Here is a 14,169-nt window from a genome sequence, read left to right as displayed (position 1 = left end):
TTCAACGTCTACGCTCAGACGTGGTGAGTTGGCGTAAATTGTCGTTATCTCCTTTAGGGCGAGCAGCTCTTTTTAAAATGATGTCCCTGCCACGGTTTTTATACGCACTCCAGAATACGTTTGATGTGATCCCGGCAGGATACTTTCGAGAGGTGGAGACCTTACAGAGGCAATTGATATGGGACGGGCGCTCTCTCATCGCTCTTCCAAAGTTAACGCTTCCCCGGTATGACGGCGGTATAGCACTCCCGGATATCAGGCGATATTATTGGGCTTCCCAACTTGCAGAAATTAACCACGGGATATATAGCCCGGCGTTGAATCCAGCGTTTGTAATGGATAGATGGCTGCTTCCGGGGGGCGATTACAATAGAGCGCTCTACTCCAGATCTTCTTGCACGCAGCTTTCAGGACCCACCAAGATAGCAGTACGTGTGTGGCATTGTGCGACTGCGGTCATGGGCTGGAAAGATCGACTGACTCACGCGACTCCGCTTTATGCATCTGAGCGGCTGGGTTGCCTGTGGAGTACGAAAGGTTTTGAGAAATGGGATATGATTGGTATCAGTAAAGTGGGTGATCTCTGGACTAATGATAAAGACTTTCGTAGAACTGCAAACGGAACATAACTTAAGTGATAGGGAATTCTTCCGCTACGCCCAGGTCCACCACGCGCTGAGCTCGGTCTTTCCCGTAGGTAGCAACATTCCGGAATCTTCCCCTCTTGAAGACCGTATACTGGATGGTCATGTGCTGGATAGCACCATTTCTCTGATCTACAAGAAAATGATCAATGATCACTCGAGCTTGCTCGAGCACCTCAGGGCGATCTGGATTGCAGATGGTATAGAATTGGACGACGAGGACTGGCAATCAGCGATATCCTCACCCAAAGAGGTCGCGATCCCGGCCCGTCTCCGCTTGGTCCAGCTTAAGATCTTGCATCGGATCTATGTTACTGGCCCCGCTTAATTCGTATGGGTTATTCGACAGATGGCTTATGTAAACGCGGTTGTGGTCAACTTGGTACCTTTCTCCATATAATTTGGGAATGTCCTGAGATGGTGCTTTTCTGGAACCGCGTACATGGAGTGAGAAATGAGGTTACGGGTGTTGTGATCTTGCCTGAGGCTCGGCGTTGTCTGCTGAATGTTTGGGAGCCGAATGACTATAAAGTGTCGCAGGTACGATGGGCGACCCTTGGTAATATGATCGCGAAGAGAGACATTGCACAGCTGTGGGGTTCCCAGAGGCCCCCCACGCTTGCGGTCTGGAAGGAGAACATGGACTGGTGCATGTTTAGGGAGAAGACTGTGTATGTGGCGAGAGGCAGACCCAGAAAATGAGGGAAAATTTGGGGCCAGTAGAACTCTTATCGAGGAGACATATGTACATCCCCCCCCTCACGGAGATAACAGATCCTCCCCAATCCCCCTGACCCGACATTCCTGGCGTATTGTAATGTTTTTACTTTTGACTCTGTGTTCCCTGCTTCCGGCCCCCCCCATCTGGGTAACGCAACTCCTGCATTGTATTACTGTACATCTCCCGTCCTCTCTGAACGCACGCCCGATTACTGTATTATTGTTTTATTGCCTTGTTTGTTTTTCTATGTTTTCATTGCAATAAAAAGTTACTACAAAAAAAACTCTTTAGTCTGGGTGTCCTTTTAAATAAATCTTGGACTCCTTTAAATTCAGACTCACACTCATCAGACCAGACAAAATCTACACTTTACACAGGAGTCTCCGCATATTGATGCACTTCTCAGCAAAACCTTTCTTGAATTTTGTGTAATACTCAGCCATCCCGAGAAACTTCATGAGTTCTTCTTTGTTTGTGGGAGAAGCTAAACTTTGTGTGGCACTAACCAATTCACTTTTGGGTTCCACCCCTTTACCAGATATGGTGTGTCCAAGGTAATCAATAGAAGGTTTTCTAAACTTACACTTATCTAATGTCAAAGTGAGATTCTACAGATGAAATCTCTCTAGAACTTGCCTCTCAAATCGTGTTCATGCTCATTCTGTCGTACATCAGAACATCATCTTGATAAATGCTAACTCCTGACTGTTCACTCAATACTTTTTCCAAAGCCCTTTGGAATACTGAGGCCTCCGAGACTAACCCAAAGGGAAACCTTATGAACCTAAAAGTCGCAAATGGTATAATGAAAGCTAGGTAGTCTTTGGAATCTTCATCCAATTTTATCTAATAAGCAGATTTTAGGTCCATAGTGGAAAAGACTTTAGCCCCCTGCAAAAGCATAAGCATGTCAGAGATTTTGGGAAGTGGATATTTGTCAACTATAACCTGCTTATTAAGCTCTCTCAAGTCGATGCATAAGGGGAGACTGCCATCAGCCTTTCTGGTGGCCACCACTGGTGCCACCCATTGGGTCCCTTCCACCTCCTCTATTATCCCTTCAGCCATGAGTTTTTCCAATTGTGATTTCATTTCATCCCTCACCACAAGAGGCACACCAAGCACTTTGCCTGCTACAGGTATTGCTCCGAAGATCAGGCGTATCCTATGCACATAATCACGCAAGCAACCCAGCTCACTCTTAAACACGCTGCGAAATTGCTTCTTCAAGGATGATGTGTAATCATGACTACAGTCTTGTATGTCAACTTCACTCATACATAAGTTTTCCTTACGAATAATGGAGAATCATTATTTGGATCTAAAATCACTCCTAAATCTCTCTGGTGGAACCAGATAAGGATGCTATCACGTTTATGTGACATACACCTTGCCAGAAATGTACCTCCCTTTATATTCTATCAGACCATGAAAATACCCTATAAGTTTTATGGGTTCCCCACCATAGGCACTGGGTTTGATGTCAGCTTTCACAATTTGAACTCTTATTATTCAGGTTGGACAAGTAAAACTCCTTGGAAACAATCGTGATTTTTGCTCCTGAATCAAAAAGTACTTTAGTACTTCTACCTTCCGCAAACCCTTCATCTGTGGGACCCTTCTTGTTATGGTCTGTCACTTGAGACACAATTTGACCGCAGTCAAAGTCAGAACAGTCATCGCTATCACTACTGCCGTCATGAGAAACAGCATTACCCTTTCCTTTGTTTTTTTAGCTTTGCAGATGGCAGTGAAATGTCCAACCTTTTTGCAATTCAAGCAAGTGGCTTTAAGTGCAGGACACTTCTTATCATTAGCAAAATGTCCCATCTTGCCACACCTGAAACACTTGGGTTGAAACTTACAGGAACCTTTCATTTCCGCCTTCGCATAGTCCACTTTCTTTACACCATTCTCTTTGGAAGTCGTCTTTACCAAATGAACAATGTCACCCTTAGATTCATGCTTGGTGATAATTTCCACACACTTTTGTGAATGTTCTATCCGCTTAGCAATGGTAATTACTTCATCCAAAGAGGGATCATCTTTTTGCCAAATATCCTCTCTAACTTTTAGAACATTGCAACCCAGCATGAACCGATCCCTTATTCCCTCCTCCAATAACGCACCAAACTTGCACAATGACCCTAATTTCCTTAAAGCAGTAATATAGTTCTCCACAGACTCACCATCATTTTGCATCCTGCGACCAAAATGATAGCATTCTAGTATAGTGCTTATTTTGGGTAATTAATGTCTGTTCAGTTTCAACAAGCATATGGGGGGGGGGGGGTCGAGTGCACTGTGTCCTAGGTCTCCCAAATCTATATCGTAATATTCAATCCATGGCCACCATATTTTACGGAATTTCTTGGGGCACCCTCTTACCCTGTATGTAACATTCCCACATGTATGACACACCAGTATTCCTGTATGTAAAAACGTTCCCATTGGGTATGAAGACACAATCCCCCTTCCGTCTTACAGCTGAGACAATGTGGGGAGTCTGCCCTAATTACAACTATAAAGGCTACAAGAGCACTTCCCCTCGACCTAAGTCTGATTTAGGAATGACTTTAAAAAAAAAACTCATTGGGCTCCCCTTTGCTGTATTGTCACAATGATTTCAACGATGTACTTATTCAAATCCGTTTTTATTCAATGCATTTAATCAAATGTTAAAAACAACTTTTAAATACCAAAATATATATATACCAAAATATGTACATTCTGTACATATTTTGTGTGAAATACGCCCAAATTATAGTTCACCTTACACCACAACGACCTCACATTACATCCTAACCCAACATACTCACACATGCACTCTTCACATTCAACCTTTATGCAGCTTAAAAAAGCATACACTCTATTTTGACATGAATGAGAATCCTTCATTAATTATTCAGGATTGTGTTGCCAGCTGGTTATCCATAATGTTGACGCACATTTCGGTGGGTACGTGAATTCACAACCACCTTGTTCAGGACCTCCCCTTGATAATTTATTTTCTAACGGAGGTGTTGGGGTATCCGGATCGGATGGACTGTAATCACAATCCCTGGTTGAGGTATATTACACAGTCCGAGAGCATAGAGTTTGTTTTCAATTCCTTCTTTCACTATGTTTGTCTATTGCTGAGATTGCTTTCTATATCTTTTTTACTTTAAGTTGTTTCGGTCCAATCTTATCTTTAGGAGGGCAATGGGATTTGATTTGCTTTACCTCATTTCCCCTCATTGGAGTATAGGCAAAGCTTGCAGTTTGTTCATTATCCTTACTGCATTTGGTATCTGTTGTGATTGATACTTTTCTGGTCGTCTACGTTTCCGGGCCGTTTAGTATCACTACGCGGAAAGAACTTGAAGCGTGAATGCCTGTGTCCTAGGTCTCCCAAATCTAAATCGTAATATTCCATCCATGACCACCATATTTTACGGAATTTCCTGGGGCACCCTCTTACCCTGTAAGTAACGTTTCCACACGCAGGACACACCAGTATTCCTGTATGTAAAAACATTCCCATAGGGCTGTGGTTCCCAAACTGTACGCCGCGGCACCCCGGTGCTCCACTAAAACCAGCCAGGGGCGCAAAGGTCTCAGTTGCTGAGAAAAATCCATTAGGAATTACACTGGCAGTTTGAATGTAGGCTGGCTGCACTTCTCCTGGTGCCAACTAGGTGGTGCACTTGCTGCATCTTAGCCCCATGATTTGTAACTCAGCTCGGCAGCTGTAGTTCTGTGTTTTTTTTCCCGTTCTCCTCTGCTGTTGCAGCCTGGGGCCCTGCGGACGCTGGGAGGGAGAAAGGAAGTCAGCAAGAGTTGGAAAGCACATGACGAGCTCTCGAGAGCGTGGCATTATTACCTGGTAAAGTGTCCTTTTTGCAAAATGTTGTTTCAACCGACTAGTACTACTAGTCTTATTTACATTAGGGAATGCTCACATATTACACTAGATATTACACTGCATGATCTTTTATTCATTTTGAAAATGTTAGTAGGATAATTATAGAACATCTCTCACTCGCACCTGAATTCGTAACTACCCATGAGCCCTGATCAGAGGCGGCGCAGCAAAATGTCTTCTGTTAGTTCACGAGGAGAGCAGTGCATGGGTTGGGTAGTAAGAGCCCTGAGCACGTGGCAATGGGTATAGGAACTCCTGTAGTTGCACCTGGACAATTAGTATGCAGTAATTTTTTTTCAAATTATATATGTATCATATTTGTTTCTGATCTCCTGTTTGAGAAATAACCATAAATAGAAATATTACTGGCCCTGGGCTTACAATATGCATTTATCACACACTTTCGGATAACTAGCCTCAAACTGAAACTTAGAAGAGCTATGTCATTAGATTATATATATGGGGTTTATGAAGAGGGTCCCCAAATTCAGTTAAATCACCATTTTCTCACTTGTACTTACCCCCAGGGTGCAGAACTTCATGCCATATTTGAATATCCTTTATACTTAGAAATGCGTGTGAATGCAGTCTTTATTTCTCTCTTTTTAAGTAACCATTAATCTTAGTACTATATGCGTCTGACGCACATGCAGTAAATCAACTCTCCAAAAGGCACGCTATCACAATTTTTTCTTTATAGCACTTAACACAGTTTCTAAGCACTAGCTCTCGCAGCATACGAAGGAACATGCCGTGCCTTCTCCGAACTGGGAAGCTCAAGTTCAGATTGCCAAGTGGACCCACAAGCAAGTGTGCTCTTCTCTTGTCCCCATCCAAGTCTATAAGACCTGTTGAGGTGCAGTGTGAGGGTCCTTTCTATCGGGTCTGTAAAGATGCTGGGGAAAGGGAAATTTAAATCTAATGTGTAATGCTGACCTCATTTTCATGTAGGTCCTCCCAAGCATCCCACACCTAACCCTACATTGGGGAATGCAGACATTTTACCATACTGCAGAATTTACAAAATTCATGAATCCCATTGATGACACTACAATGCTGCCACTTTTGTTAATCATGATTATAATTTTGCCCTTGAAATCCTTTCGCCTGCAAACCTACGTTGCAATAGGTACACAAACGCATTTAAAAATCAATCCCACAACATGTGGTTTATCCACTTAAGAAATGTGCTGGCTTTCTTTATAGACGGTACAAAAGGGGGTGGTTTATAGAAACAATCTAAGAAGTGAACCAAGTTTGATTCAGTCAGTTGAGCTAGACCTCAAAAGAGAACAATTATAGGAAAATGATATGAGAAGCTCCCCATACTTTTATTCCTATTATTTTCAGGGATTAAAATGGAAGTCCTGCCGATGTCGGCCTTACATTCTCCCCCACCAAAAAATAGTAATGTGATGGGGAGCCGCGGCCAATGGCCAATTGGTCAAAGGAGCGGGTCAAAAAAGTTTGGGAACCACTGCCATAGGGTATGAAGAAACAATCCCAGTTCCGTCTTACAGCAGAGACAGTGTGGGAAGTCTGCCCTATCCATTCTTTCTAGACAAGGCCTACCCTAGAATACCCAATGAAGGATCTTATACTGCATCAGTCTAATTCTGGCCTTTATTGCAGTTTCTGTGGGATGCAGCAGTTCAAGTCTGTGTCATCCAACTCTCCTACGACCCATACCCATCCATCCATCACTGTTAGTAGGGTATCTGGCACATTGGTCGAAGAGATGGCCTTATTCTCCAACTCACCCTGGAGCAGCCTCCCTTCCAATTGGGCGTACACTGGGAGGTACATTGCTTCTAATCTTTAAGTCTCCAAGTATGTCTACGCTGCAGGTATTTAAAATATTGCATATTATGTAATTGGCACTCCCTCTGCAGTTGGGCGAACGAGATCAGGGACCCCTCTACCAGGATGTCGCCAATCCTTAGATACCTATAGTATCCCAGACAGCATAACCCTTCAGCTTCTCTATTTCCCTTAAAAGTGACCACTCCCAGAGTGGAGTCTCCAGAGTTACCCTTTTGTCCTATCCTATGTATTTCCCTGCTCGCTTCCAGGCCTTTCTTGTTCTCTGCGTAGCCAGTAAGAGGCTCTTCCATCCCCTCCCTCCGTACAGATGGTGCAGATATGAGTTGGTTTGAATTGCAATCGCTCAAGTGTGTGTGTATGGTGGTGTACTGGCGCATAGCACCAGGGCAAACAATAAGAGGGATAAGGGGCAGCCCTATCTCGTCTCTCTTTCTATGCAGAAATCTGGCGAAGTCTCGCCCTTCCCCCTCACATTTGCCATTGGATCATGGTACAACAACTTCACCCAGGTCATAAACTGGGGCCCCAATCCAAACCATTCTAAGGAATGCATTGTATATTGCCAGTGTACTGCATCGACATTTTTTTGGGCATCCAAGGAGAGGAATGTGTGGATCTGCTCTTAGCTTAACTGTTTCCAACTAGTTGTAGAGCCTATGAAGGTTATAGTTTGACCTTTTGGGCATCAAGCCTGACTGGACCTTATCAATCAGGGGAGATATGAGTTGCACTAACTGCGCAGTCTGTATCGTTGCCAATATAGTCGTTTCAATATTTAATAGCAATATCTGGCAATATGAGCTGAATTTATTGGCAGTTTTCCCTGGTTTATGGATCACCACTTTTGTGGCTGGTCTGGGATAAAATGGCAGGGACCCCTCTTGAGCAGCCTTGTACATCTTTAACAGGTAGGGGCCTGGCAGTCCTGCATTTTTCTTAAATTTAGATGGTAGCCTGTTGGGTCATGGGGTTTTCCTGGCTTTCAGTCTGCCTATTGCTCCCTGTATCTCTGCCAGTGTAATGTCTTCCTCTAACAGTGCCTTCTCCTCGACGTCCGGGCTGGGATGGGAGTTTCCTCCAGGTATGCACGTATTTGGGCCACGTCGGCAAGGGGGCGAGCTTTGTAGAATTGAGAATAGTACCATGCAAGTTCCCAGGCTAAGAGGTTGGAAGGAAAACTGAAAATGCATAGTGAAATGGCTAGAAAATCTATCTTGCTAGGAGAACAACATTTGAAGGCCAGCAATAATGAGGTCTAGAATCCTTTGATTGATGTGGAGAGGGAGGCTGTGTTACAGGAGATGTGCTGTTGCATAAGTGACAAGAGATCTTAATGATTTGCATTTAACGTTTTCCCAGTCCTTATAAAAGTCATCAATGTAGATGTTTTCTGAAGAAAGCATTTGGTTCGTGCTTTAGAAGTCTTGTGGAAGAAAATCCAATTTGTGATCAGGTGGGTGATAAATTATGTGCCAGTAATAAAACTTGCAAAGGAGAAAGAGCAATGCCTGCGTGTGCTTTCCATGTTTTTGTATATTACTGAGCAGCCCTGATGGAAGAGCGAGTCCATAATAGAATGGCAGGGCACATGGAGCCAGGTTTCTGTAAACCCAAAGGGATCCAGTTTGTGCGTTATTACGAGATCGCCAATATCAAGGTAGTGAGCACTGGCTAACCTTGAGATGTGGAGCATGCAAGTGAGGTGAATTACTCTGTGTGGTTTGTGGGCAGGGTGAGTGAAAGAACACTGCATTTGTATGAGATTGTAACTATTTGCGGTAGGTGTTTTCTAGCGTGGAGAGGATTGGCGACCAAAATAGGGATCTATATAGGCAAGAGACAGCTCAAAATGGTTTATAGTATAATAGTAGCACCAGTTGCAGAGATCCGTTTGTAACATACTGGACACAAGTTTCGAGTCCATGGAAAGCAAGTCAGTTATGCATCCATCCAGGAAAAAATAAGACCCATTCAGATTGTTGTGTGGTCTCTGTGTTCAATATGCATTATTATATACACACAGTACGCTTCAACATACATATGGTATGACCAACTTCCCAATTTTGGTGCCACCAACTGTGAAGTTGAGGACAATAAAGCCAATGAGCACACCAGATTTGAATCTCATTGGAAGACCCTGTCTTTCATACTTCAGTGATAGTTAAAGTAAGTAACACTGATGTGGTTAATATCACACAGAGCACTGCATAATACATGGAGGCATGTAATGTATATATATATATATTTGCCGCGGTCTAATTTTCTTATATCGTGAAGGCATCAAAAATCACCTTTAACAAGAAAATTACATTGCTACTCTACTGTAATAAGTTATTACAGTTACATTGTGATGTTACAATACCGCAGACAACGTGACAAGGAGTTACTACACTTCCAAACTTACATAACCTCTTTAAAGAAAGCAACATTAAGATGCAATGACAGACCACAAACCAGATATCCCTCCTATCACACATTGACTATAGCTTTGACTCTATACATTGCAATGCTGTATTACAACTGGGTTCACACTACAACCACAACATATATACCTCAACATTCCTAAATCCAGATCATTTAGAAAGTGACATGACTGCTTACGAGTCATTTTGCAACCAAATAAAAAGTGCATACTTGTGCTTCTTTTCACAATACATATTCCACATGCATTCTACTATGTCATATTTGGAAAAAAAACTCTTACATTCAGGTTTGTGACATTATGCAATCAAAAATCATACCCAGTAATATTTGTAAACAGTAGAAGATCACCCCGAAGACACTGTTAGGCTGGTTCACCAGACTCTGCTGTCCAAAGATATGCTCCAACAGGCCAAAGCCACGGCCCCACCTGGTAACGAAAAAAAGTGACAGTAAAGAACACACAACAATAAGATTCACATTTAAGCACTTGTATAAATTGTACGAGATTGCAAGTTGTCCCATGGCAGGTGTCAACAATTCGTCCAGCCCGATTTTTTAGTTCCAGTACTTGGAGTTGTTTTCCTACCGGAAATCCAGGCCTAGAAAAACCGGAAAGCAGGGTAAAAAAATACTATGTGAATTACTCACCATCAACATAGGTCACTTACAAATCTCTCATTTGCTCTGTGCCATAACCCCTCCTGCTCCCCTTGAACCACCTGAATTTCACCTGTTAACAATGGTTATTACAACTCCTGATGGAACACACTGTTATGAACTGCAACATACCCAAATATAGGCCTGGGTAGTCTCCTAACCTTTTAACTACATGTACCCCACCATTGTACTACTTAACGATTTTTGTGCGGACCGGTTACCTAGTTAGATACTGCATAAATGTTGTGCGATTTTCCCTGAAAACTAGCCTAATTTATTATGCATTAGGATTCTCAGAATCACAGCAGGATTATCGTTGTCTGCATAATAACAGTGTGTAAGGTTCATCACTATTGTCATCCTCAGCCGATATGGCACAGCAAGGTAGAACCCCTGAGGGTGCGTTTTGGGTATAAAAGCACCATATATTTGCTAGGGAGTGAGAGGAAAAAAGACTTCCATGCTGACACGCTGACACAAGACGCTGAGGTTCCTGCATGCAGACACTCCAGCATTCAGTGGTCTGACATCCCTCACAGGGTGTCCATCTCAAGACCAAGACGGGGTCCTTCATTCTCTCATTTCGTGTAACAGGGTTGACTTTATCCTAGGGGGATTCTTGGCTATACACCCACATACATGCTAGGTACATGTAGTTAGCGTTAGTATTGTAGGAGTACCCATTATTACTGTCAGGTATTTATATGCCTGCATATATTCATTTTTTAGCACTATGGTAGAATTCTACCATCTATTTACTCTGTTTGTGCGTATAACAGTATACATCTGTTTCTGTCTTATGGTTGTTGCAGCACACATATTTTACACTAGAATGATGGTTGTTCAATAAATGTTTATTGAAAACGTCCCCAATGGTTATTCTGTGTATCTCTCTGAGACAAAGTGAGCATGACTGACTGAGCAAAAAGTACTGTACTGTTTCCACGATCCCTGAGGGGTCAGGGTTGTCATGTTCGATAGTTGCCAGAAACTATTTTTTCCCTGGTAAGAGGGACACATAGTGGCACTGTGAGTAGCTGGTCTACAGACGAACATAACCGGTGGGGGTGTCTGGAATCAGTTTGGACACCGGTCTCACAGTTTATGTTGTCTAAACATGCAGATCCTATATAGATTTATAGGAACTACACAACAACATCTAGTACCCAGAATTTACCATGCAGCATCCAATATGAAAACGATGATAGAGAGACGAGGGCGGCCTGGGAGAGAGATTTGGGCGCCCCCTTACTGGACAAAACATGGTTCTATTGTTGTGAACAAACCAGATTAGTCTCAAACAATCGACACAACCTACTACATTTTAAGTAACTACATCGATCTTACTCCACCCCACACTTACTGTCCAAATTTGATCCCATCAAACCCCACAACTGCCCTAAATGCGCGTCAGACCAATGCTGACTTCATCCACTTAGCCTGGAACTGTGCACCTCTACTAGCATACTGGGAGGAAGTATTCCAAGTCTTGTCACGGATGGTGGAGACCGAGGCTGACCCTACTCCACTTACAGCCCTCCTGGGGCACGTTCGACCATCGGCAAAGGAAATCCAACAGTACACTGCCATTGCACTCCTATTAGCTAAACACCAAGTATCTATTGATTGGGGAGCCGGACACATCTCACCCTACAGTCAAACGCTGGAAACAGGACTTGGTAAATTGTGACAGCACAAGTGATATTCATGCCTCTCTCTAACCACCCACATACTGACCTAAAAACGTTTGGCAACCACTGAGATAATTTCTACAGATGTTTCCAAAAGAAAAAGGAGACCACCCACCGGACTAATACACATTGCAAGGTGGGAGTAACACATGAAACTGGCTATAACCGAGCTTTATACAATGTCCACCTACACAACCCTCCCTCCCCCACTTACCCTCCACATATAACCCTCATAGTGTTTGAAACAGCACCAACCGATAACATACACTCCCTACCTGCGAATAGATACCTCGCTCTTTTGCATACTGTATATTCAGTACTATAGACACCATGTATCTCTCCTTGTATATTCTAGTGTTGTAACATGAGAACGTTAATAATGTATTATAATGCGCAACCAAGGAATGGTAACTGAACCACTCTAGGATTGATGTATACTCCACTTTTAATTTGAGACCATCATCTTTGTTTTCTGTTGTATTCGGTTATACTCTGTAAAACTCAATAAAAGATATTTAAAAAAAAAAAAAAAAAAATCTCTGATTTTACGTTACGCCTCTCTAATCATATAGGTTTTAGCTACATGTTGCAGGTCAGTAGCAAGCCATTTAAATAGGTTAACTGGTCAACTTTCCGTTGCTGATTGCTATACTAAGGTATTAACTTACATTAATTAATAAGATTATACCTGTGCCCAGCCAGTGAGAACAATTAAAGACAATAGTGAAGCAATACTGCCACATTGCACTACATAATTTGCCTTGTCTTGATGCATAATTCAGTCAACCCTGTCGTATAATTTAGTCCAACTCCTGTCGCATAATTTAGTTCAACTCCTGTCGCATAAATCCACTTGCACTGGCATTACCTTGCGGGATGAACTGACGAACGAGAGAGGAAGCATGTTCTTTTACCTGGACGTGAAAACCTTAGAACAGCTGATGGAAGGGTTGATGTCACACATCGCCCGGTAGCTCGCGTCACCCTCCTTCGAGGTTTCCACGTGGTATGCATAGACAGAGAGCACAATGCCCACGGTGCAGAGCAGAAGCCGGAGCTTCAGGTGCCAACTTGGAGCTTCCATATTGCCAGCCTGGCTCTAGCAACAGTAGCACTCTTTAGGCTTGAAAATCGGGATATAGAAATAAGACTACAGAAGGTACGTGACTGTAGCCATCTTGGAGTGGGAATAGCTCTTTCAAGTTTGATTGAAAGTTTCATTCAATCCTTGGATAATGCTGGTTAATTGTAAATCAAAACATAATTCACTAGTAAAGTTCTTTCATTCAGAAGCAGTGCCTGGCTTACAAGATCGGTTTTGAATATAACCCTGGGAAAATGTTGTGATTCCCAAGTCAAGATGGAGTCTTTCCGCTGCTACTAGAGTGTCAGAAACATAAGGCTAACCTCGATTGGATTCCGGATCGTCCCTTTTGATTGGTTGAGGTTGATTTCAGGAGTTGTGGGTAGCAGGAATGTCTGTCCAGCATTGGTTTTTGGTGACGAGGCAATAACGGACAGGGACAGGGCGAAAGGGAACATCATAGTGAAAAGAGGTGTGGCCCAGCGAGGGGGACCTGAAGGAAGATGAAAGGATGATGCCGAATAACAACATGACAGTGTCTTGACGAGATAGAAAATGGATTTGGTAAACAGGTAGAAGGGAAAAGAAACCAAACCTAAAACACAGCACTGAAAGACGAATTATTAAAAAAAGAAAATAACGTAGAAAATAAGAAATACAAGCGAGTCAAAGATGGAAATTAACGATGAACCGTTGAACGGAAATGGGAAGACAAACAAGCATTTGCAATGCAGTAGGTCTCGCACTTACGCAGGTTTCAGCTATTGACATTGCAAATAGCAATGCCTTTTACTTTTGTTTTTGTTTTTAAAACATAAATAAAAGGCATTGTCATTTACAATACCAATAGCTTAAACTCACGTAAATGCAAGACCTATTGCATGGCAAATGCTTGTTTTATTTCTGGCTTTTTCCTTTTAGATGACAGTCAGAATGGAGAGGTAGTTATGGAGTTTTGAGCGGTGACATCACTGTTTTGCTGCCTGATCTTGCAGCTGCACTTTGGAAACCCGGTAGCAATTCCCCGAATGTGTTGCTTGAAGTATCTATTCTGCCTGCAACAGTGTGTGTGTGGGGTGTTATATGCTGTTTGCGTGCGTCCCAGCACGCGAGCTTCTGGAATATAGAATGTTCCACTCAGCTCTGGTCAGTTGGAGCTGGACTGTCCGTGTGGGCTGTTGGTGGTTGTCTAAGCTGTTCTCCTAACTTGGAATAAA

The 14,169-nt window shown here is 42.8% G+C and overlaps 1 protein-coding gene across 1 annotated transcript in view; it reads right to left on the bottom strand.

Annotated features, from left to right (window-relative positions):
* The window catches only part of VKORC1 (vitamin K epoxide reductase complex subunit 1), a 30,779-nt gene extending 17,493 nt beyond the window's left edge, over positions 1–13,286 (bottom strand). The window contains exons 1-2 of the mRNA XM_078652496.1: positions 12,783–13,286; positions 9,838–9,947 (exon numbers count right to left, since the gene is read on the bottom strand). Of these exons, the coding sequence (XP_078508622.1) occupies positions 9,838–9,947; positions 12,783–12,952 (280 nt within the window). The 5' untranslated portion in view covers positions 12,953–13,286. The remainder of the gene's footprint in view (positions 1–9,837; positions 9,948–12,782) is intronic.
* Between the last annotated feature and the right edge of the window lie 883 nt (positions 13,287–14,169).

The sequence above is a fragment of the Lissotriton helveticus genome, chromosome 7 (assembly GCF_964261635.1).
Source record: "Lissotriton helveticus chromosome 7, aLisHel1.1, whole genome shotgun sequence".
NCBI classification, from domain to species: domain Eukaryota; kingdom Metazoa; phylum Chordata; class Amphibia; order Caudata; family Salamandridae; genus Lissotriton; species Lissotriton helveticus.
This window is presented reverse-complemented; position numbering and strand designations above follow the sequence as displayed.